The sequence below is a fragment of the Drosophila obscura genome, unplaced genomic scaffold, assembly GCF_018151105.1.
Source record: "Drosophila obscura isolate BZ-5 IFL unplaced genomic scaffold, ASM1815110v1 contig_96, whole genome shotgun sequence".
NCBI classification, from domain to species: Eukaryota; Metazoa; Arthropoda; class Insecta; order Diptera; family Drosophilidae; genus Drosophila; species Drosophila obscura.
Genome location: NW_024542890.1, coordinates 2,069,956 through 2,095,297, shown reverse-complemented (window position 1 = coordinate 2,095,297; position 25,342 = coordinate 2,069,956). Strand labels below are relative to the sequence as shown.

Genomic DNA, 25,342 nt, shown 5'->3' with positions numbered 1-25,342 from the left:
GTCTTTAATATTAATCGAATCTGATCCAGATTCGGCAATCGTGTAGACATTGGCATTGTTTCTGTATCGTTGCCTACGTACGTTGGAATTCAGAGAATGAATTTTAACATGAATTTTGCATCATCGTTTCCTTCACAATTTTAATATTTTTATACTCGTACGTGAAGAGTTAAGGGGTATATTAGATTTGTGGTTAAAGTGGATGTGTGCAACGCAGAGAAGGAAACGTTTCCGACCCCATAAAGTATATATATTCTTGATCAGCATTAATAGCCAAGTCTCTGTCTGTCTGTCCGTCCGTCTGTCTTTTTTGTCGCCCAGTTGTTGGAGACTATAAAACCTAGAACCACCTAATTCTGTTTGTTGTTGCCCCGCCCCCTTCCGACACGACAAAGAACAAAAATCTGTGGCATGGACAATTTTAAAGGTACGAGAAAACTGAAAACGCAATGAAGATGTAGATTCAAAATTCCACAAAAATCATAAGCTGCCATGCAAATATACTGACTACTCAGTCGGTAGAGCCGCGGCAACAGAAGCGACTGACAATATTTCTCATCGTTTGTAATATGTTTTTTCGAAGAAAGATTGATAATATTTTTTCGAGCATTAAGTTACTTTATGTTTTAAAAATCTTTTTTATTATAAAGCTAAGGAATCCTGCTGTCAGCCGGACCTCAAAACACATTGGGAAATCCAAAATTGATAATTTTTTGCGGCATTCTTTTAGTCTAAGTCGTTATTATATCTTCTTTAATCGGTGTTATAGGATTCGGTTTGGAAGTGATTTGCTTCAAAGATCTGCTTGAAAATCTGAATTATAATTATTTTTTGATGTTTTTCTCTCACTCTATTGATTTTTAACACGCTTCTCTCACGCCTAAGCATCCATGCCCCAGGTCGCTGTGATTAATTTCGCAAAGTAAGCTAAAAGTTATTCCAACCAGAAAGCCTGACCACCTTTGTACGGGATTCGTTCAGGTGCTGCTTGCATCAGCATTGGAGTTTTAAGTTAAACTTTTAGCCCACAAAACATGCCTGGCCGCCTCGTGGCTGCTGAAATTGTGACACAATTTTTGACGAATGTCAAAAACTGAACCGTAACAAGTGGATGCACAAAGTGGTGCTAGTGGGGGGGCCAGGCAGAGACTAAAGACAAATAAATGAGGGAAAGTGCTGTAAACCCGCATCAACGCAATTGGAATTTGATGGATAAGTTTTTAGACAGACTCCGGTCCCGGTCCCAGTCCCACACCCAGCACAACACCCATTCTAACACCCCATCTGGGAATTGGGAGAACTATGTTCCATATTTAATTATTCATGAGGCGACAGAAGTGTTCTAGGAGACAGACGCCACAGACATAGCGTCCCCAGCGCTTTTGATTAATGAAGCAGTTGAGGCAACATCAGCAATCAAATTAATTTCAGTTACATGAGCGGATTATAAGAATTAAACAACAAAATAACCGAAACGGAATTTGAGTCATTCCAAAATGTCGACCAATGGAGTACCCTGCATTAATTCATATTCATCTTGTCATATTTAAAATAACAATTTGACAATCTTTAATGCGAATTTTGACCAAATCTCTCAAAATTGCATTTGCGTTCTGTATGTTACTGTTCCAATGGCAAACATTTGAGCGAAAACATTGGACAATTACTTGTAATTTTATTCTCGTTTTGATTCTCCATATTCCTAGCTATGGAGCTAAATTCCTGTCCTGTTGTACCTCTGCCTCAGTTCCAACTTTCTTTAAAATACGAAATCCTACAAATGTTGCATTTCTTATTAAATGTAATGGAATTGAGTAACTTAGTGAATATATTTTCTTACATATTAAATATTGAGTAGTTCTGCTAGATATTTGAACACGAAGAGAGATTTCACCAAGAATTGAAATCGGTGGAATGCCTGTATCAAGGCGTTCGGCATCACTATATGATGGGCAACTATTTTTGGAGTATCCAACAAAAAAGGAAGACAGTCATGAAACCTGAACCAATTTTAAATTACTCATCAGCCACAGAAAAAACGAAACTCATTACATATCTTGACAAATCCGTTACAACACAACTGAATAAAAAAATCACATATTTACTGAATACCTTGTACGAAGTCAGCTAATACCTGAGTGGGATTTTTCCATTGATTGAGACGCGACCTTCGTATCGCCATGTCTAGCTATAAAATGCTATATGTAGGTCTGGCTTAATAAAATAATTATGTGTAGGAATATGTAAGCTAAAAGCATTCGGATTGAAATTTTTTTATACCCGATACTCTGAAAGCAAAGGGATATATTTTAATTATATGGTTGCTGTGTGTAACATGCAGTAGGAATCGTCTCCGACCCCATAAGGTATGTACATATATTCTTGATCAGCATCAACAGCCGAGTCGACATAGCCATATGGCATTATTATTAGAAGGATTAAACCCATTTGCAATGGCTACACTACCCATTCCACGAGAGATGGTGTCGGTAGGAGAAAATAGAGAAAGGAAAAAACATATGTAGTGGAATAATAAAAAATGGAAACAAATAAAATATTCTAAAATATTAATCAAGTGGATCAATAGGTTACATATAGTTATTGGACTGCTGTATAGACCTATACCCTGGACTGGCTTGGCCTCTGGGCAAAAACTAAGAGCGAACAACGGGGTCAGTCTGCGGCGACGGGTGTTGCAAAAGGAAAGGGAGGCCATGTTGTGACAGCAACAAATCGCTTTGGGGGAACAGCAGCAACAGCATGCAAACATTTTTCACAACTAAATGGAGTAATTTAAAATAATTATCAATGCTAATTTAATGAGGCCTGGCCTGGCCTGGGCTGGGCTAGGCGCTTCGGACCAACAGACCAGACCCACCAGCCCCCGGTTTTCCTCCACCCATGTGTTTGGGTGCTTCGTGTTCCTCTCATTCCTCCCATTCTCCGGTTCAGTGTTTGTCTGTGCTCGTTGGTACTCGTAGCGGTGCGGTAATGCGGGGAAATAAAAGTTTCTTTGGCGCAAGCTGTTTTTAATTTATAGTTTTTTATGTCAGAGTACAAAATGCTGGAAAAAGAAAAGTGGCAATTGAAATGCATTAAGCGGTGGGCGTAAGCGTGGCAGTTGCAGTGGCAATGTTGTGGCCAGAGGTAGCGCCAGGGGCGGATACAGATGCAGGAGCAGGAGCAGAAGAAACGAGCCACGTCTAGACAGCTCAGGGCCACACCCACACACAAATTAGCTGAGTAAAATTGGCTGCCACTTGGCGATGATGAATGGTAATGGATGGCAGATGCAAAATGCTTGTGGGAAAGGTATGGGATTTCCACAGCAGCCGGGGTAGGAGCTGTGTGAACTGCCAAATGCACTGGGAATCGTTTGCGCCGACAAGTACGCAACATAAATTATACAAGCCGCTAACGGTAATTGTCGCACAACCAACTGACGTATGCGCGATATTTGCCTAGTTGCAAATGAGGCTGCCTCCCCTCCCATTATCCCTTATAACCCTGCATGCGCTGCGTGCTCAAGCGCTTTGAAAATGCCGCTAACGATGACGTTGACGTTGCCGGTTGCCGTTTACCGTTTACCATTTACCGTTTGTTCCGTTTTACCGTTGCGCCACGTACCTCCGCTGCCATCGCACTCCTAAAAGCATGCAAGAGCAATTTAAATTTTGTGCGCATTCAATTTGGGAAGAGAGAGAACAAGCGCATGCCAACAACAACATGAAAACTGCAGCTCGGCAATTAAAACCGTGAGAGGGATAGCCAGGGGTAGCAGGACCAGTTACAGCGACTCTCGCCAATAAAACAGAATAAAGCTTAACTATTTGGATTATCGTTGCAATATTGAATTGAAGCAAAACAGCTGTAATCAGCTGTATACTGGAGACTTTGCCCTCACAGGATAGGCTGATACAACATATGTGAGTAGGCGAAAATATTGAACGCGGAGAAAAGTGTCCTTATCCTCTTTACTCCTCAAAAATCAACCAGGAATGGTGAACGGCTATACGAATCCAATAAGATGTGCTATCACCAGCTCTAATGAACTGGATCTACATCTCGGTGGTGCAACCAATTCTGCTGCCTAGAAACCGAAAAATAACTGCATAAATTTTAAGTATAGAGATGGGACAATCAGGACAAAGAGGTTTATCAGGTCGAAGAGGTCGTCATAGTTCTCTTATGAGAGTCATTGTTGTGCATTAAAACTATTTACAGATGTACAGTAACATATCCATAGTGCGCTACACCCACAAACGCATTACGTATACGTATTACGTATACGCACTTTGACATATCCATGACCACACCCACACCTATACAAGTTATGCATATGCCCAGCACTCACCCTTACACCTATTTACTCGTATATATAAGAAATAAGATAAACTTATGCGAAGATACCTCAACACATGCATAAACAGAGCATGAGTCATCCAAGCCGAAATCAACAGGAAGTCTCATGCAACCCAAAACTCTGGAATGCAATCGAACGTCGCTGAACAAAAAGCCGTTATGTTTGTTTCTGTTTTGTGTTCTTTAATTAAATTAATTTTCAGGTTTTGTTCTCTTAGATCTGGGTAAATGGTTAAATGTTGTAATTTAAGGAATGTAATTGTGATGTCAATTAGTACTAAGTAATAATAGTGAGGAATCATTGTTGTTTTGTGACGCTTGGTGCTGTCCGTAGGGCTGGGCGTCACACTTCTAGGGCAGGGTCGTCAGGTTGATTTCGTTGCTTGGAACCAGTCTCCAACTCTCACGTCGCCAGATCTGCCTATTTTGACCCAGCATGCCATGTTTGGCGTCTTCTCGCCCCACAGCTTGAATCGTCTCTGCTGGTGACCACGGCGTTCGTTTACTGATTGTTTTACTATATCCACTTGTCGCTGTGTCAGGTCGCATCCACGGGGCACCTCCCAGTGGTCTGGTATGGCTTTTGTAGTTTTGCTTGGAATCACTATCGGCATCAGTGTTGGCCTTTGTTTTTTCTCCCTTCCACTGATCAATACGGTACTGTTTCCGCACGTAATGATGGTTCCTGCGTCCCTTAAAAAGTCCATTCCGAGTAGTGGAGTGTCTGGTACACCATCCATTATTAGAAATGATAGTGTCGTCTCCTGGCCTCCTAGCTCTACATCGGTTAGGAACTTACGAGTGGTTTTTTTTGTACTTCCGTCTGCGAGTCTGATCAGTCTCTCCTCTTTTTCTTCCTTCCCGTTGTTATGCAGTATTCTTGCCATGTTCTCGTTCAAGATGCTCCTTGTGGCTCCCGTATCTATTACCACTTCCATCCTCTTCCCGCCGATCCTGGCCATCCCTATGAGTTGGTTGTCCTCGTATCTTAAATCTGTGGTGTTTCGCTCCTGGGCTCCGGGTGATTTGCGGGATTGTCCCGGGCCCTGTGCGTTTTCCAGTGGTTTTCTGCAGCAGTCTATCATCCTTCTCTAATGCAGGTCCAGAAAATGCGCTCCGAGAGAGAGATGCGTTGCGGAGGATAATGCGCTCCGTGAGAGAGGAGGAAAATGCGCTCCGAGAGAGAGATGCGTTGCGGAGGATAATGCGCTCCGTGAGAGAGGAGGAAAATGCGCTCCGAGAGAGAGATGCGTTGCGGAGGATAATGCGCTTCGGGGAGAAGTAGACGTTGCGGAGGATAATGCGCTCCGTTGCGGAGGAAAATGCGCTCCGAGAGAGAGATGCGTTGCGGAGGATAATGCGCTCCGAGGAGAAGTAGACGTTGCGGAGGATAATGCGCTCCGAGAGAGAGATGCGTTGCGGAGGAAAATGCGCTCCGAGAGAGAGATGCGTTGCGGAGGATAATGCGCTCCGAACAGGAAGGGAGGACGGAGGAAAATGCGCTCCGAGTAGGAAGGGAAGACGGAGGAAAATGCACTCCGAATAGGAATAGGAAGAAAAACCGCAAAGATTAAAGTGTAGAGGAATCGTACACAGTAATCAATGCATTACAAATGGACGGTATATAGCAGGGATAGTTGTGTGCTAGAGGAATCGTGCGCTCTAAACACCACAACAGTCAATGCTTACCAAAGCCTCGGGGATCGCGTCCACCATTGTCCAAGACAGGAATGATCCGGATGGATCTGGCGTGGCTGCTTTTATTGCCAAAAGTCAGCTGTTGGCTCCCTTCTTTGGCACTAGCGCGTTACCATGATCAGCTGCTAGTGTGGCCGTTTGAATCTGAGAGCTGGGCACACTGTTTGCGGGTGGATTCAAATGTTGGAGTGTGGCCGTTTGTAAGTGATCGCTGGTTATATCGTTGGCGCGCGGTTTTAAATCTTTGGGTGTTCCTTAGTGATCGCTGGTTATATCGTAGGCGCGTGGATTTAAAAAGTCGTGATTTTGTTTCTGTTTTGTGTTCTTTAATTAAATTAATTTTCAGGTTTTGTTCAGATTTTTAGGTATTCATAAATATTTATCAATATCATACAAATATAAATTATATGCTAAGAATTTTGGAAACCAGGACTCTGCAATGACTATAATTAATATAGTTAATAATTAATTAAATAATAAAAATGAATAATTAATTAATTAATAATGCTCGTGTAAATGGGCATCCTAATTAAAGAGCTAAGTGGCTTTTGGGCTGTTTTCATAATGTTGACTGAGCTATTTATACATCATTCGTGCGTTTCCTTGGCCTTTTCTTAAAATTACTTAGATTTTGTCAGTCCTACCCTCAGCCAAAGCCGTCACTAATTAACGAAAAGCCCTACACAAGGCTGCCACTCATCGACCACACCACCCGCCTCCAGCCGCATCTCCCCGTGTGCCTGTCTACGCCCATATATGTTGCGCAACTTAACTTTGGGAATTTTGTTTGCATTGATTGGCTCCCGAGTGCTATGCCCGCTTGGCTTTCCATTGTTCTCGGTAGGCTTTTGTTTTATGTTATTGTTATGTTTTATTCTCTATGGCCTCCTGCTCTTGAAAAAGTATCATGGCTCTTCTGCGGGGTTGCGGTGTGGATCAGCTATTTGGGGTGGGCGACAAGTGTGGGAACTGAGAGATAAATGCCCGAAACAGCTACATTTTTGCTATTATTTTATTCCTGGAACTTTTGTTTGCTCTTTTAGCAAGCAATTAGTTTGACATAACGCATTTCGACCTTATAATCAGATTACAACCTATATCACAACATGCATACATATGCACATACATAGATACAAATGTATCTCAAATCCAATTCCCTTTTTAATTTTTCTTTCTTTTTATTTATAATAGAGGGCTGTTAAAAGGTTTCTGATTGCTGATTGACTCCTCTTCCGGTCGTTATTTCAGCCCCTTTTTTTCCAAGAACAAATCGATCTTCCATTCAAAAGAGAAACCAGCTCCTTCGTGGCTTGCCAAATTTCTTACATTCGAATTCTCCTCCTCTCCGGGCGAACATCCTAATTAGCAAGAACAATGAAATCGATGCAACATAAATAGGTACATAGGTATATGCATATGTATTAACATATATACTTATAAAGTGGCCCACAGTTGCTATGTAATATGGGAACTATACCGCGACCAGCTCTCTCACGATTCAGTCTGCCATTCTGTAATGTATTGTTTCCTCTGCCATTGGCTGGCTTTAAACTTCGACAGTATTGTCTGTGCTCCCCCATTGTCCCTGGCGCGTTTCGGGGGCGCTTACACTTTTTAAGCGGATTTTTATTTTTGGTCCACTTGAACTCTTAATGTGCGTGCTGTGGCCGCTGTCCAGCCCGGTTTTGTTCGAGGGCCAGCTTAGAGTGCTGTTTTCCTACTGCACTGGCAGTGCAGTCCTGTCCGATTTATAGCTCGCAGCCCCAATGGCATTGCCAGTGGCTCTCCACATTCAACCTTCCTTGCCCCCGCACGACCCCTTCGAAAGCCATTACATTCAAGTTTTAATGCCACGCGCTGCTGAAATGTTTCAATCAGCGAACAACGGCAAAGGGGATCCACGGTCATCGCATCGCAGTCAGAGAGCGACGTACAGATACATTCTCACCAATTTCCCAAGACAGTCATGGGTCTTATCGTGTTTTCTCTTCCCCCATGCACGAAACACTTTGAACTTTCCGGTTCTTGTCGTGACCCTATTCCTGGACAAGCTATGGTCAGTGGGCCCGCGTGTGAGGGGAGACTTTCCACAGGAAATGGTATTCCTTATAAAATTTCTGCCTATAATAATGCTTCGACTTAATCAGAATTCTATACTCTCTGAGTACCGGGAATAAGCACACCCCCCTGAGCTTGCATTCAAAAGTAATGGCGTTCTGGCTATAGTTCCAGCTCAGAATTAATGTGCTACAACAAGAATGAATAATTTGTGTTTATTTGAATCACTTGAATGTGGTCTAGAACCTTTAACCTTTAACCTCTCTGATATACCACTCAGCACTCTGCTCCAGGATCAACTCACACCGAATAATTTGAGTTGATAATTATTATTAATTATAATTCAAAGCTTATATATACATAGTATATTTTGTCTTATGGTCATATTTATTTTCCAATAGATTCTCATTTGGACTTTCCCCATTCTTATCCCCATCATTGTAATCAAGCTCTTAAGCAACTATTTTTATCAAATTAATTGTATTTTGCTTAAATATACAGGTACGAAAGCCATGCACGATTCATAAATTTAAGAGAGGACGACCGGTAAGGCACAATGAATTTATTTATAGTTGTTCCATTTGATTTTGAGCAGTACGATTGCTTAGTAAGACTGAAGTTGCTTAACTTGGAGTTCAGAGCAACACCAACAATTCGAGGATGGTAATCAAAATGGAGAGGAGCAACTGATCCCGGATCAACGAACGTAGTCGAGGTGGTGGCGACTAACCGTGCAGCCGGCTTGGGCTTATTGGCATCCCTTCTCATCTAGAAGGGATTATATTCTTTTTTAGAATTGACGGAATGGGCAGCCTGAAACTCTGACTTAAGATCCCGATAAAGGCTTTCAAGCTACAGCTTCAGTCATTAGTATCGTATGTTTTCGACTGCCATAAAAAGTTAGGCATTTGTTAGATTTGTTAAAAGTCCAGTGTGCAGGGATTCCCTCCTGGCGGTGTGGGCGAAATGTAACTGCCGGATGATACTTCGATGGTGAAGAGAGAGAGAGAGAGAGAGAGAGGAAGCATCTAAAATATGTACATACATATGTATGTATATGTACTTATAACATAAATAATCATATATATTCGACGTACAAATATGTATTTATAATTATTTTAACTTGGCTCGTTTGGGCAATTGATCTTCGGTTAATAATAAATCATTTTCAAATCTAATTTGATCTACCGCTCTGCCACTGTGCTAGTCTGAATTAATGGAGAACGATTGTGGGGATGTATTTGGGGATGGTGATCTCATTTTCTTTCGGTTCGGACTCTCCTGCTCTTTATCGTCTTGTTGGGAACGCTTTTGGGGATACTTCTTGAGTGTCTTAGAGCTCTGCTCGTTTGATCTTTTCATGTACTCCAGGATCTCATTCCGCTTAGCTTGTTGGGTCTCCTTGAGCAAACGTTGCTCCTGATCCCGCTTCAAACGCTGCCGCTCCAGATCGCACTGGTACATCTGATAGCGCTTCTCCAACAGCCGCTGACGTTCCGACTCCTGCGCCGCCAGCTCACGGCCACGTATCAGTTCCTGAGGAAGATTTGCCAGAAGCCGACGACATGACTCAACCTGCTGTTGAGCTTCCTCAATGTCGATCTGTTCCTCGTTCTCGAGCGTCGACAGGTGCTCAAAGTGTCTGCGGTAGAAGACAGCGTTCGTTCGTATCGCCTTTTCCAATATTGCACTCACCTGAGGGCCACTTTCAGCTCCAGTTCGGCCAGCTCGAGCTGGTGCATTTCTGGTTGGGACGAGTCAAAGATGGCCATCGTGTCCTCTTTGATGGCCAGGGCCAGATTGTAAAGTACAACTGGATCATCGGGTGCCACAAGGCGAGCCTTCAGGAGCCAGATCTTGGCGTCGCGCGTTTCCTCCATCATATACAACGCTTGGGCCAAGCCCTGGATTACCTCCACAGAATTCCGGTTGCCCTCCTGCCGCATACAAAGCTTGTAGGTCTGTGACGCCTCCTTGTACTGTCCTCGCTGCAGGGAGACGTGCGCCAAATTTAGGATCGCCTCTGGGCACCTTTGACGGGTCTCCAGGATCGTCTTGAAAACCAGCTGGGACTGTCTCAGAAGACCAAGAGTGCTGCACACGGCTGCAATACCATTGGCTGCGTGTTGATTTTGTCTGTTATATTTCAGGGCCTGGGAAGAGCATCAATATTGAATATGACCAGTAAAAAATCAGGAAGATGGACTCACAATCCGATATGATCGCAGGGCATTATTTGCATGACGGTCGGCATCAGTAATCTCGCCCCTCGCCAGGCAACTTTGCATGCTGCCGAAGCTTAAGTTTCCCGCCACGACCATGCAGCTGTCGGCAAACATTTTGTCACAGCGAGCCAGGATCACATTACTGTTCTTCAATGCGCTGTGGTTTTGGCCCATCTTCGCATAACAGTTGATCAAGTAAATTCTGTAAATAAATACATACATACATGTATGTATGCAAGTATATATATAAAAGTAATAGAAGTAAAAGTATATTTTCTGTTTTGATTTTTCCGCTACATTGCAATGAATTGGTAGCGCATAGAAGGGGTGGGTTAGCCATGGCAAATGAATATTATCAGAATACGATAAATACACACTAAACTAACCCAAAATCAATGTACTTCCGGTCAACTTTGTAACTTAAGTCCCATACATATGTATGTACTAAGCCTGTGCGCAGCATTTAACCAAGTCAGAATTAAAATGAAAATAGTAAAGAGTTTACCTAGCAATCAGCTGGCCCGACACATCTTTGCCGAAGGCATCTTTGAAGTGCTCGACGGCCTCATACCATTTCTTTCTCTTCGCCGCCATTATGCCCAGCCTCACAGAGCAATCGGAGTTTGCGGGGTACTCCCTGAGCAGGGCGTTGTAGGAGATCTCGGCCAGATCGAATCTGTGCAGCTCTTCCAGTGCACGGCTCCGATTGAGTAGGAGAGTGAACCTAATGATTTCACAGTCAGTTCCTCTGTCCAGAGCCTGGTCAAAGGTGTCGATGGCCTCCAGTGGCTGCTTGTTCTTCGTTTGGGCGTTTCCCAGATTATTCATCCACTCAATGGGCACCGTCAAGCCCTGTGCTAAGCAGACGTGGATGGCCTGCTGGTAGGCACGGACGGTCTTACTCCAGAGCTTCATCAGTTCATAGATCTGGGCCAGCAAGATCCAGCTGTCATAGTCATTTGGGTCTTGGTTTAGTACAATGCCAAGCATATCAGTGGCCTGGTGCAGCTTTTTTGGTGACTTATCCCTCAGGTAGAGCGCGGACAGCAGGCGCAGTGTAAATGGGTGCTCTGGCCGCAGCTTCCGCAGGATCTCAAGGATGCGCTCCGACGTATCCGCTTCTCCCCGGAGCAGCCACATCTGGGCCATCCCTATATAGTTGGGGGCCAAGGTGGAGGCGACTGGGTGCGCCCGAACTGATCGATTGTAGTACTCTACCGCCTTATCAAACATGCCGGTGGCATGGCTGCTGCGAGCAATCTGGTAGCAGATCTGGGCCAGCAGCCCGGGGTGGTCGGTGAGGTGCAAGGCCTTGCCGGCCAGGGCCAATGCCACTTCGTGCCTTCCCACAAAGAAGAAGTGACGGGCCAAGTAGCTCAGCACTGAGGGGTGTTCCATATTCAGTTCATGGGCTGCGCTCAACAGATTCATGCCCTCCTTCATGGCCTGGGGCTCACTCTTCCGCAGCTGCAGCAGGGCCAGGCCCAGTACAGCCTCCTGTGAGCGCCCGTTCTGCACGATGGCCAGCTCAAAGAAGCGCCGGGCCTTTTTCAGATCATTCTTCTTCAGGAAGCAGTGGGCAATCCCCACCCGGACATCGCACTGCCCCCGCGGTTCGTACTCCAGCACACTCTGGAAGAACGCCAGCGCCTCGGAATAGCTCTTCCGATTATATGCCAGACAGCCGCGTCCGATCAGGGCCGGCACACAGCCGCCGTCCCGATGCAGCACATTGGCAAACATGTTGTCGGCCTCCTGGGCGCGGCGCGCTGTCAGCATCAGGCCATAGCCATAAGTCAGCAAGTATTGGTAGTCGCTCGACATGAGGTCCGTGTCGACCATTTCAATCAGGTTGATGAATTTGGCTAGCAAAGCCGGCCGACCTTTTTTCATCTCCTTGTGAGCTTCACGGATGACTTTGGCCGCCAACAGGATGTACGACCTGCTCAGATCGTACTTGTAGTTGGAGTAGGGCACTACGCACTTTTTGATGCCTGTTTCGAGCGTTGAAACAAACAAACTTTTGTCGCCACTCCTATAGTAATTCACCTATGGGAAGGAGCCATCGGTCAGCGCACAATCAGTCCAACAAGTAACGATCTAACATTCTCAACTTACGGCTTCTCCCACGGCCCATCGAAGTTTCTGTCGCTCCTCGTGATTTTCGTCCATGCTGTCAGGAAGGAATAAATAGTCAAACCAACCAATAAAGAAATTGGGAAATTCACAAAAAACCGAATTGAATCGAAAATGAAAAAATGACAAGTAAATCTGTACGTGGTTGATCGATGAGGCTCTTTTTTTAATCTCTGCTCCGTTCTGCTGTGGACAATCGAATGAATGTCAGAAGTTGAACACCTGGGCTTCTTGCTCTCTCTTGTTCCCTCTTTCTTCTCCTCCTTTCCTCCTTGTGTCATCGGTGTCTCCGTTTTGGCTTTATGTATGTCTGTTGCTTAGGCAACTCCAGCCACCTACTTAACAGTGGGGTCTTCTCTTATATAGCCCTTTTACACTGGGCGCGTCTGCTATCGATATCGGAATAGACGCAATGAAGCAGAAAAGGGGCTTACATTGGCAGACGTGCGTCTTGAATTTTGATTTGGGTGCTTGATGACAAGGAAAGAATTATGGAATACAACAAGAAAATGGACGAAAGAGAATTGATTCTCATATTTATTTATTTTTTTAAGACATTTCTTTGAAGAGTTTGTGGGAGTTCTCTTCAAACTATGAAAACCATCGAAGTTCGTCTCCAGCAGTATCTAAATGGCATCAGGGGGTCACAAAAATGTCGTATGATAATAATACAATCAGTTTAAAGTATTTTATTTAATGATTTTGTGTATATTTTCACCTTTTTGCACAACCATACATTTTTAGCGCCAACATTTGATTTTTTATCTACAAGTTATTATTAATTGTCATTAGTGGCGATAATTGCGCTGATAGGCAGAAAAGTGCAAAAATGAAGCGCAAAGCAATCGAATATATCGAATAGACGCAGAGACCGACGCAACTTTTTGCCACCACTAGGGCCCTATGCTTAACCTATGTAAACAGACTATTATATAGTGTCCCCGTTGGACATTAGCTAAGTTTCAGACATTTTGGGAAGAGAGTATGTAACTCGTGTACCTTCTGTTTTTGGGGTCGCTGAATCCGAATCAACTTAACGCTAGGTCTCTTGTTGGGAAATGAGTTGCCTAATTTACTTTTTTATCGCCTTATTACTTATCATTTTTTATTTTTTATTACTTTCCCTAATACAGTCGACTCATTGGCAACGAACTCTTTACGCTGACTACGAATTGGAAGTCAGTTATATTGTTTCAAGCTGTAATGAATTCTTTTTATACCCGTACTCAAAAAAGAGTTAAGGGGTATATTAGATTTGTGGTAAAAGTGGATGTGTGTAACGCAGAGAAGGAAACGTTTCCGACCCCATAAAGTATATATATTCTTGATCAGCATCAATAGCCGAGTCGATATAGCCATGTCTGTCTGTCCGTCTGTCCGTCTGTCTGTCTGTCTGTCTCGATGAGCGCCTAGATCTCAGAGATTTTAAGAGCTAGGGCAACCAAATTTGGTTTCCAGACTCATGTGATATCCCACTGTTTTAAGAAATTAGAATTTCGCCCCGCCCCCTTTCGCCCCCACAAAGAACGAAAATCTGTGGCAGGCACATTTTTAAAGATACGATAAAACTAAAAACGCAGTATCGTAGATAATGCCCATATCTACCAGACTGCCGAATCTGAATCAGATCGGATCATAATTATAGCGAGAATGAAGAAATTAATTTTCAGTTGCTTACCCTGCCCCCTCCAGCAAACGACAACGCAACTCATTTTCCATCTCGCTCGCACACTCTGCCGCGTTCAGTGCGCGAGCAACCCCTAGCGGAGGAGATGTAGAATCTAAATGGTACATGTATAATCTACATGTTAGATGTATAATATACATTGTATATGTAGATGTAGATAACAGAAGTAGCAAAAAAATGTACAAAATTTTTTTTTTTTTAATGCTAAAATTCTAAAAAATCATATGTTCAAAAATGTAAATACTGACTGAGTACGGGTATGCGCCCCCCCAGAAGCGACTCACGTTACCTCCCGTTTCCTTATACAATACATACATATGACTGTACATTGCACAGGATCAATTCTGCGGGTCATTTTTCTTTTCAGCATCCATCAAAAAGCTGCCATCATGTTTAAGTCCCACCTTTCCTGATAGATAGCTCGGATGACTTTCATATCCTTAAGGGAACGTTCATCTTGATGGACAGATAAACATAGCTTTATTTGCTCACCTATTGATGCTGATCAAGAATATAGAATATATACTTTATATATTCCTCTGGCTGTTTCCGAGAGAGGGAGATGGGAGATTCATACAATGAAACCATATTCAATGTTATTTGATTGGTCCGTACTCAAAGGCAGCCTACGTACTCTATATCCGATACTTTATTTCCACTTCACACAGAATTGGGAAACGGCTTAAAGTTGTTTGCGGTTTCACCAATAAGAAGGGCTGACAAAAGTGCGCGGCCGGATTTTGGGGGCAGTTGCAACGGACTGTGGGGCTCGGGAGCTGATGAGGCAGACTCCGGGAGTGGAATAAGACAGGAAGGAGGTGCACACGGCACCACGACTATTAGGTGAGCTGACAGTAATGTTGCACCTCGAAAGGGGCATGTGGGAGGGGGTTCAGTTGTATTCAGTTTTAGGGACAAGAGGCAAGGCTAAAGGGTCCCCTCCCTCATTCTAACCCATTCCAGTTCCCACACCCACTTTGACTTCCAGGGCCGCCCTTCTTCCCAGCCCAGTAACAGCCCACTCCAGCAACTGTCCAAGGACAGTTTCAGTGTCCTGGGCTCCATATCGAAATCCAATGCTGTCACTTGTCCGGGCACTTCACGGCAGCCAGTGATCTCCCTCGAGTGCGTTGAACATAAGGTCCTTATGGCTTTGTGCATGTGTATGTGTGTGTGTGTGTCCCGTCCCCTGACCTGACCCCTGTACCGTGTCTATGGCCTGGCCTGTGTCCGGGTCGTGCCGGGGCTTATACAACCACTCAGTGACACAAATAAAAGTAAACATGATAAAACCATTGAAACTTTTTCCATTTTCACTTTTGAGTGTGTTTGTATTTTGCTTCACTTTGGTTTTGTGTTGAAGTACTTCCTGCTCTTGCCCGGCTCCTCTTGGCGACAAGTCCAACCAAACACACACACACACACACACACACACACAGATGGTTGTACACCAACACATTCACAGCTGCATCTGTGTCCAAGTTAATCTCAAGTGCAGCCGAGAGCTAAATATTTACCATTGGCGTTGACTCTGCGAGTCTCTCTGTACACACACCAAGCTGTCTCCCTCTTCTCTCTCTCTCTCTCTCTCTCACTCTCTCTCGCTCTCAGCACAATAACCCTCACTGCACAACTATCCGCACGTTCCCGTCTTGACGCTGACTCTTTTAAAGGCAGGCCGGGCCCCACTGTCCACCATTTTGTGTTGACTTCTCGCTTATCATCGATGGTGTTGAGGTCTCTGCAGCCAAACAGACAATCAAATGACCCGCACTTTTCTTCTCATTCTCCCTCCCTCTGTACAATTTCACTTCTTCACTCTGTCTCTCTCTCTCTTTGCCTCTTTCTCTCTCCTGGCTTGCGTCTCTCCGTGTTTGCGCTTAGCCAACAAACCCAGCCAGAAGTTGTTAAACTGCAAGCCGGAGCATGCTCTTCCTTCGTAACATCTCTAGGGGTGTTTCCATCTTGTCCAGAAAGAATATCCCACTCTACAAAGATAATACGTTTCTAAACGCCAGCTGCCTTGTTTAGCAAATTTCGTACAATTTTTCAGAACAAATTCGGACTCTCCGATTCGCAGGGTAGCCGAAACAGGAATAAAAACAGAACTTGTGAGGCTCAAGGGTTATAAATAGCATTTATAATGTCGTATCCTTTCTTAGTCTGCACTTTTGACTCTTTGACTTGTCTTTTCATACATTTTGAATACGTATTTGTCTGTGAGTGTATTTAAAGCTTCGAAACTCTAAGATCATCTTATTTTCCACCTATTTCTTTTCCTTTTCGGTTCTCTTCCCTGCAAAGAGTTGAATTTGTTGCGCATAAATTGTTCATGCTGCAAATCCTGGACTCTGGATTGAATTGAATTTAAAGAAATACACTTGAGCTTGGATTCACATGACGGCCAGCCTACTTTTCTGCTCTTACTCTACATATGTACAGATGTAAAATTCCAATAGCAATAAGACAAGTGAAAAATTGAAATAAAAAAGGTAAATGCATCTGCCCCGCCCGCTATATGTATGCATGTTTTTGAGTGCGTGTTGACCGCTGGCAATCTGCTGCTCCTCCGCTGATGCTGTTATTCATGAGTCAATCACATCAGAAATCTCTCAAAGCCCGCAGATGGCAATGTGTTCCTCCCCGCCTACAGTTTGTTTTATTATATGATGCACATACATATATACATACATATAAACGAATATGTTTTTCTTTATTTGCCATGCAAGGCGAGTGGGATGATTGAGAGGGGAGTATTACAAACAGACAGGCCCACTTGGCCCGTGTTTAAACGAGTACCAAACGGTTTGGTAGAGTGTAGGGTGTAGGTTTGAACCAGACAGGTTGCTGTGCCAACCGACGATACGTCTGCTTGCGACGATGATAGATTTTGGAGTGCCCTCTGCTACGCAGACGAGCCGCCCTCACAGCTTTCGTCGGAGGAAGAACTTCGAGACAGGGCAAAAACCTTTAAAAGCGCGGGGCAGAAGCAAGTAGGCAATGCTGGGCGTAAGAAAAAGAGACAAATTTCTTGTAGTGAATTTTCATAATGCATAATAATTATGATTAAAATTACAAATAAAAGGGGGATTTCGTAAAATTAAAGCAGATCGTCAGATGGGTTTATATTTATTTATTTATTCCAAAATTTAAAAATCAACAAAAAGTCATGTACCAACGAAACATTTACATACATGTATCTACCTAATTAATGTGGTCGGAAAAAGGGCACAAAAAATGTTTAAATTTATGGCTAAAAACAAAACAAAACAAAACAGAACAACAGCGCATTGTTGCATATCGAAGACGTTGATAAACGTCACTCAAAAAGCAGTATAAGGTGGCCGTGCATTCTGGAACAGATGTTGCGTGAAATTATATAATACTTTTCCATTTGTCGTAGGGGCACTAAGTCCATTTATGTATAGACTGTTCCCGTTTTTAACATCAAGTTTCAATATTTCAGCATCACCCAAACCAAACCCCAACACACCCTAACACAACCTTTGCAATTTGTCAGCATTATAAAGTGGCCGATAAATGGTCTGGGGCGTGGCTGTGGGAATGGCGGTTGCATTGGCCTGGTGGCGAGTGTGAGTGACCTGCATTGTGTTGTGTCTGCAGCAATATGATACGCTTGGTTGGAGTCTCAATAAGTGCCGAACGGATGCAGGAGCCAACCGAGGCTGGCAATCGAGGCAATGATTGCTTAAAGCACAGTTTTGCTCGAAGGCTTTCCGGGGATCCGGGATTCCGGGATTGTCAGCAAGTGAAGCTGACAAATGTTTCATGAAGATTTAACGCACTCGGCGATCCAACGGGGCGCCTCATTATGAGCCGGATACGGATTAACTTTGGCGGAGGCGCACCATCGCGTTCCATCCCTTCGGAAAGTGCACGTAATGATGTCTTAATTAAGCTGCGTCCCTTGCATCACTGGAATCGGTAATGGCAGTGACATGAGAATGGAAAATTCTGCTGTGCTTAACATGAGTTCCAGTGAGTTGGCAGAATTCCAAAACAGCTTGCCATGCTCCCCCCCTCCCCCCCCACCCCACCTCATCCGCTAAAGGGCAGAAGTCAATGCTCCCACGCTTCCAGATATCAATCAGATGGTTCTCGGTAAGGGGAAGTGGCGGTGGATGGGGCAGGGTAGGGTAGGGTGGGGGTGTTGATTATGGCTGTGCTCTGTGACGGCGCGCTCGGCAATCATTTACAGAACAGCTTTTGGCTTTCACTTTTAACACATCCCGCAATTAATTTCCGTTTGATTGTTTGCCTCCATCTGTCCTTTGTCCCCCTTTCCAGAATGTCAGTTAATTGCATTGGGGCTTCTGTTGGTCCGCTAAAGCTCCCTCCTCTTAGCGCTCTTTCTATCTCGCTCTGTGCGATGCATTTTCCGCTATAAATAAAGTTCTGTGGAAAGGAATACAGTTATCGGCGGGCGGCAGTGGGGAGGCAACTGCCATGTCAACAACTTTTGCGTTGCAACTTTTATTTCGTTTTTAGCAGGCGATGACACCCCTGTCTGGGGGGTGCAGTGGTGCAAGGTGGTATGCTATATGCTATATATATGTATGTGTATTGCCAGGCAGTGTTGCCAGGCAGCATCTGCAAAGTTCCTAAGACACGCCTTAGTCCCGCCAGCTGGTTCCAGGGGCCTGGTGGAGAGCAACAAGTACTAGGGCATCTGTGACCTGGCTTGAATCATCTTTTCCTACCAGATGGACCTCGGAAAGTCTTTACTTTCTAGCAGAAAACGAACAAAGAAAACAATTTTAGTATTATATTAATATCAATTTTAATAATGGTACCGTACGGTATTATTATGAATAGCTTAAACAATCCTGTTCAATTTTATTCCGTATGTATGTACATCTAGTAGCCAAGTACAGGGCATTCAGGAAAGATACATAGACATATTTCTAACACAGAACACGACACACAGAACTCACAAAATATATTAAGATAAATAGTAATTCAAACTGAAAATCAATATCGGCTCACCGCACCACACACGGCAGTAACACACATTGATACACATTGAGGACTCATCGTTCGCACCCATCAGCTGAGGAGCAATTGAAAAACAATTGGAAAACCCTTGTAGCAGCTTATTCTATTGAGGTAAGCCAATCGCTGATTGTCTTCAGCCGCGACTTGATCACAGTGGCCTTTGTTCGTCACTCAGCGCTTTCAGAATGGTTATAAATCTGAATCCAGCCACCCAAACCGATGCCTTTGGTATCAGCCTGCCCAGCGGCACAGCGGCAACGGCAACGGCAATGGAAACGGAAGTGATAACAATAACTGGGAAAATAACGGCAGCATGACTGGCGTCGTAAACAACATGATGAGCATCTTCAACCACGCCGTAATCGATGGGGCATTGTACTTGCATGTATTGTATGTCGGTGAGACAGGCGACAAGTGGGTAACCCTGGTGGAAGCCATGCACTTTTGCTACGAAGCGGTATTTGCATATGCCCAGCTACAGCTGGCACTTTTCCAGAATTTCGTACTGGACTCGCTCGAGCTTAGTTCTGAAAATCCATTGTAATTATTAACAGAATTAATTGACCCTCGCCGGTCGCTTTCTCGAAGAGGTCTACCAAAATTTCCAGTTTCGATTCTCCGAAATTCTCTGTCAAGCAAATATATGTATGAACAATCGCACCAATTAAATGAGTTTAATTTTGTCATTTGAATAAGTCAGAAATATTGTAACAGACAATAGCTGCTAGTGCGCCAAATATCACAGAGTACGAGAGACCGATAGGGAGACTATATACAGCTTTGCTTTCAGCAACAATTTGCATTGAACACAACCACTTCATGTGTCCCTTTCACGAACATCTACACCTAAAGTTTTAAGGGACAAATGCATAATGCGACCAGCTCACAGAACTGCCTTTTGTTACGGCTGAGGCATTTCAATTGCAAATTAGCCAAAAGCCTACGTCAACGGCAACGCCTATCCAAAACTAAATATCTTTGGCTTAGCTATGTACGTCTGGCAATTCCAACCACTTTCTGGGCGACCTGCTCCTCCTTGTTCCCTGTTCTCCTAGCGTGGAGACCACGCTCGACCACAGCTGAAGTGTTCCATGTACATTTGCCTGCCGCTTTTTGTGTGTGGCAATTTGAATGATTTATGTTGATTGCGTATAATTGCATGTTGTTTCCTTGTCCTCCTGCTTGTACTCGACACGCCTAAGCAAGTCGCACGCCACGTGACAAATCCATGCTCCCATTCGCATGCCTCACCTTATACATTTTGCGGCGCATTGTTGCTGTGGCTGGGGCCACAGGATAGGCAGGTTGCTGCCGCCTTTATGACGCTCCATCTGTCAGCCGCTTGTTGTGACACTGTCACGGGCCAGGAGGGGCCAGACACCAGGCTGCTTATCTAATTACGCGCCCAAAAGCACGGATGACAAAAAAACCAACCAAGTCGACCGGCGAAGTTGTCTTTTGCGGCACGAAGCTTCATTTGTCTGAAACCAGACGGGCAGGCTGACTAGGAGGGAGTGGCGCGGGACGGCTGACTTTCGCCAAATGGCAGGCCCGCGAGTATTTGTTTCGCTTGCAAACGAAAACGAGCCCAATTTGCAATTTAAACGCGTCCGTTTCGCGTGTGCCTCCCCTCCCGCCCTCTCTTGGTGCAGATTCCTCCTTTGAATGAGTCTCGTCTCCATGGTCGCATGCTACCGCCAGCCATTTGCAATTAAATATTTATTTGCACTGCAAGGGGTCGGGGTGGGGTCTGGTTGGGTGTGGTTGCGGCTGTGGTTGCGTGTGGCACAACAACAAATATGCATTCAGCAGCAAACAAAAAATGAATCAAATCATACAACACAAAAGGCACACGACACGTGTCCAACTGTGTAACATTGTGATCGGATATGAATATTAATGGCTATAAGAAAGACTGACCTTTTGTTCCATATTTTTCTTGCAGCAAGTACATACATCAAGTGGCATGCCACCGGTTCTACCTATTAAAAATGCTACAGGAGTATGCGAAACTTTTTGGCTTTTTGCAATTACTCGCTTAAGTTTACCTGAGAGAATGGAATGGAAATTTCAATGGGAAAATAATTGTACTTAGTATTTGTAGTTGCATTCAAAAATATTTCATTACAATTAAGGGCAAACAATTCCATATAAAAAATCTTACAGACATTACATTTACAGACATGTCAGCCGTTTAACGGGCTTTTATCGATATCAACTATCGATATGGACAGTGCATCATAGGCTATCGACAACAGTGTAAATTTGAATTCGTACGACGTGTGTTACGAATAAAGATTACAAACCCATGGGACTCGACGACTTATTAGCTTTCGGAGCGGATTTATACTCTCCTGTATGGAACTCACGAAGGATTCCTATACCAGTATACATATCCATTAAATTTCTTAAGCATACATAATTTGGAACAAACTTTTTGTACTGCCTAACATGAACTTTATTTTACAGTGCACTGAACCCAAACAATATTTATATTTATATATTTATTTTTATTATTTATTTATTATTTATATTTATCTCTATGCAAATTATTTAAAATGTGTCCCAATTTGTCTGTTCTTTGGACCAAACTACTGTCTTCAGATTATAAATATATTTATTGAATAGACTTTGAATTATTATCATCATTATACTCGGTAATCAAACAGTAAAAAACGAAAAATAGTACAACAGACAAAAGCAAGCGCTACCAAGTCCATATAGTTTATTCCAAATAAGCAGATCTGGATATTAGGGTCTAGCAGGCGAATTTTGCATCCAAGCTCGCATTTATTGTTGTATAAATTAAACAAAGTCAAGGTATTTCCTCAGGGCAATGCCATGTTTTATGGAATTGTGTTTTTATACCCGTACTCAAAAAAGAGTTAAGGGGTATATTAGATTTGTGGTAAAAGTGGATGTGTGCAACGCAGAGAAGGAAACGTTTCCGACCCCATAAAGTATATATATTCTTGATCAGCATAAATAGCCGAGTCTATACAGCCATGTCCGTCTGTCCGTTCGTCTGTCCGTCTGTCCGACTGTCCGTCTGTCCGTCTGTCCGTCCGTCCGTCTTGATGAGCGCCTGGATCTCAGAGACTTAAGAGCTGAGAAACCAAATTTGGTTTCCAGACTCATGTGATATCACACTGCTACAAGTGTATTTCAAAATTTCGCCCCGCCCCCTTCCGCCCACACAAAGGACGAAAATCTGTGGCAGGCACAGTTTTAAAGATACGATAAAACTAAAAACGCAGTATCGTAGAGAACGCCCATATTTACCAGATTGCCGAATCTGAATCAGATCGGGTCATAATTATAGCCAGAATGAAGAAATTAATTTTCAGTTGCTTCCCCTCCCCCTCCCGGCAGCGACAACGCAACTCATTTTCCTTCTCGCTCGCACACTCTGCCGCGTTCAGTGCGCGAGCAACCCCTAGCGGAGGAGATGTAGAATCTAAATGGTACTTGTACAAACTACATGTTAGATGTAGAATATACATTGTATATGTAGATGTAAACAACAGATGTAGCAAAAAAATGAAAAATGTAAAATTTTTTTTTTTAATTCTAAAATTCTAAAAAATCATAATCTCAAAAATGTATATACTGACTGAGTACGGGTATAAGTAGAGTCGTGTCCCCAGAAGCGACTCACACGTTCCTTCTCGTTTTTATTAAAATCCAATTTCTTGGGTTCTGTATTCTGATGTATGTATGTACCTCAGGGAAAGAAGTATATGTGCACTTTTTAATTTGCTTATATTTTCTATGAACGTTACGGTATATTTTTTGTAGGTATAAGCTTGTACTCTTACTATTATAAAATCTCCCACTCCAATGTTCCTCTTTGCGCTTCATTCTTTGTACCGTTTTAAATAATTGTGTAACAACTCGTGGTTTTCAAAGGCAATAAGTATATGTGCAAGCTTAGATTATTGTGCTACGCGTGCGGGTAAGCTAGAAGTGTGATCCAAAAAAGTTATTTAATCAGCAAATGTAAGTAAACTTGTTTTTATACGTTTGGAGACATAAATGTTTGTTATAATTTTGATTTTACGGCAGAATGCCACGTGGAACACATTTGTCGGGGAAGATCGCGGTCTGATCAAAGGGCTGGCCGAATCTGGCAGAATACTTCTTATATGCCGTCAGACTAAATCGGCATAGAAACACAATAGCAAACTTCTCAAAAATCCGGAAATGTATGGAAAAATAGCGAAGCGGCAGACCCACTGAAATCGATACGCGGTGCAAGAGGCAAATTCGTCGTCTAGCCGTTCAAAACAACAGTCTTTGGAGATCAAAGGTCAACTGAAGCTTGACATATCCAAAAGACGTATAAATCAAATTTTAAACGAAATCGAAATGGTTACATATGCTTCCCGCGACGCTGTACCGAGGTTATTGAAGCGCCACATAACCGCTCGACTAGAATTTGCTGAGAAGTACAAATTTTGGTCAGAGGAGTTCACTAAAGTTATATTTTCGGATGAAAAAAAATTTAACTTGGACGGTCCTGACTCCTGCCAAAAGTATTGGCGCGACAAAAGGCAACCACGGCAGCACTGCCATAAACGAAACCACGGTGGAGGACATTAATGGTTTGGGTGTATTTGGGTATGCTGGGAAGTCCCCACTTTGTTTTATCCCACCAGAACAAATGCAGAAATGTATGTAGAGTTGTTGGAAACAATACTCATTGAATTTGCTGGAAACCTTTACGGGATAAGTGGATCTTCCAGCAGACAACGCGCCCATCCACTCGGCACGGAAAAAAAAACTTTTTGCAAGCTAGGAAGATTCCCTTATTCAATGGCCAGCGATCAGCCGGACCTTAACCCCATAGAGGATCTTTGGGAATATTATCCAACAAAATTTATAAGAATGGGCGCCAGTTTGATACGGTAAATGACCTCAAAAAAGCATGCTCCAGGAATGGGATCAAATTAACCCTACAATTCTTAAAAACTTGGCAACCTCAATGCCCACCCGGATAAACAAATTTTCACTAAAAAGGGAAAGCATATAAACTATTAATAAGCAAAAATAAAAATTTTAAAAAAATTATTTCATTAGTATTTTTAATTTTCATTTAGAATGCACATATACTTATTTCATATGAATGGAAAGTTATTCATTTAATATTTAGTTATTCTTAAAGTTTATGAAAATAATATTGTTATTTTTTGTTAATATATACCTTTACTATATATATAAAAAAAAGTTTAAGTCATTCTCTTTGTTTTTAATAGTTTTTTTGTAAGTAATATCAATGCACATATACTTCTTTCCCTGAGGTATCTACCTATATATGAGGTAAAAACTAACGACTGGTTTAATTTCAATTTTGGTGCATAACTGAAAGGTCTGGGCTGTCTCTTTATGTGATCTGGTCGCAATAATCAGGCAGCATAGCATTTTCCAGAGCGGCGAGGAGAGAGGAGAGGACACAAAATAAGGACGGCAGTGCAGCTCCAATCCGAATGCAAAAGGCAAGCTAATAAAATGTACTTTATGCCCGAACGTGCGTGGACTCTAAAAGCAGCAAAAATAACAAAAAGTAGGAGAGAGCGAGTGGGAGAGAAATGTACCGATTGGGGGAAGCAGTGGCCATGCCGTGCCATATCTCTTTCTTTCTTTCGCTCGCGTTTCGTGTCACGCAGCAACTGCCTAATTATAATTTTGCATTGTGTGCTGCTGCATGCAAAATTCACGAGCGCCATGAAAGTGGGGACGGACGCCCTTAAGATCCAGGGCCAGGCCCTGACGTTAACATAAGGAGAGCTCCAGAACCTACGGATGTACCGGACACGGATGCCTTGATTGGGGGGTCAGATGGGTTCATCCCGTGTTCGGGGCGATCAAAGTAAAACACATAAACGTTAAGCGTTTTATGGCCAAAATGTGTGTGTTCATTCCGGACTGCCACGCTCCAGCAACCAAACAGAAATGGAGCCACTGTTGCCAGTAAAAGCCCTCGCTGCTCATATTTTTGCGCTGATTCGCGCAAGTCTCGCTGCCACTGCCACTTCCGCTGGATGTCTGGATGTCTGGCTGGAGCCCAGCTGCCTTTTCTGCAAATGTTCCAAATCTTCGCGAAAAACTTGTCGTAAAAATATTTCCATCAGCCAGAATAAAGTAGAAGCAATGTGGCCGG

At 43.3% G+C, this 25,342-nt stretch overlaps 2 protein-coding genes across 2 annotated transcripts; one reads left to right on the top strand and one right to left on the bottom strand.

The window, feature by feature from the left end:
• Positions 1 to 9,212: 9,212 nt before the first annotated feature.
• On the bottom strand, positions 9,213 to 12,581 carry LOC111077308 (RNA polymerase-associated protein CTR9 homolog). The gene is made up of 5 exons (XM_022371526.2): positions 12,462 to 12,581; positions 10,849 to 12,392; positions 10,329 to 10,545; positions 9,814 to 10,271; positions 9,213 to 9,760 (listed from the first exon to the last, which is right to left on the bottom strand). The coding sequence occupies exons 1-5, from the start codon at positions 12,513 to 12,515 to the stop codon at positions 9,322 to 9,324; spliced, it is 2,712 nt and encodes a 903-aa protein (XP_022227218.2). The 5' UTR covers positions 12,516 to 12,581; the 3' UTR covers positions 9,213 to 9,321.
• A 6,625-nt stretch (positions 12,582 to 19,206) lies between these two features.
• On the top strand, positions 19,207 to 19,733 carry LOC111077313 (the record flags this gene model as incomplete). The annotated part of the gene is made up of 2 exons (XM_022371532.2): positions 19,207 to 19,293; positions 19,358 to 19,733. Coding segments are annotated over 2 exons (456 nt in total), but the record flags the coding sequence as incomplete, so codon positions are not given.
• Positions 19,734 to 25,342: the final 5,609 nt, after the last annotated feature.

Coding starts and splice junctions, on each gene's coding strand:
- LOC111077308 (XM_022371526.2), bottom strand. CDS start 12,515: ATGGACGAAAATCACGAGGAGCGACAGAAACTTCGATGGGCCGTGGGA. Junction 10,546..10,848: donor TCGGGCCAGCTGATTGCTAG/GTAAACTCTTTA, acceptor ATTTATTTACAG/AATTTACTTGATCAACTGTT. Junction 10,272..10,328: donor CCCTGCGATCATATCGGATT/GTGAGTCCATCT, acceptor TGCTCTTCCCAG/GCCCTGAAATATAACAGACA.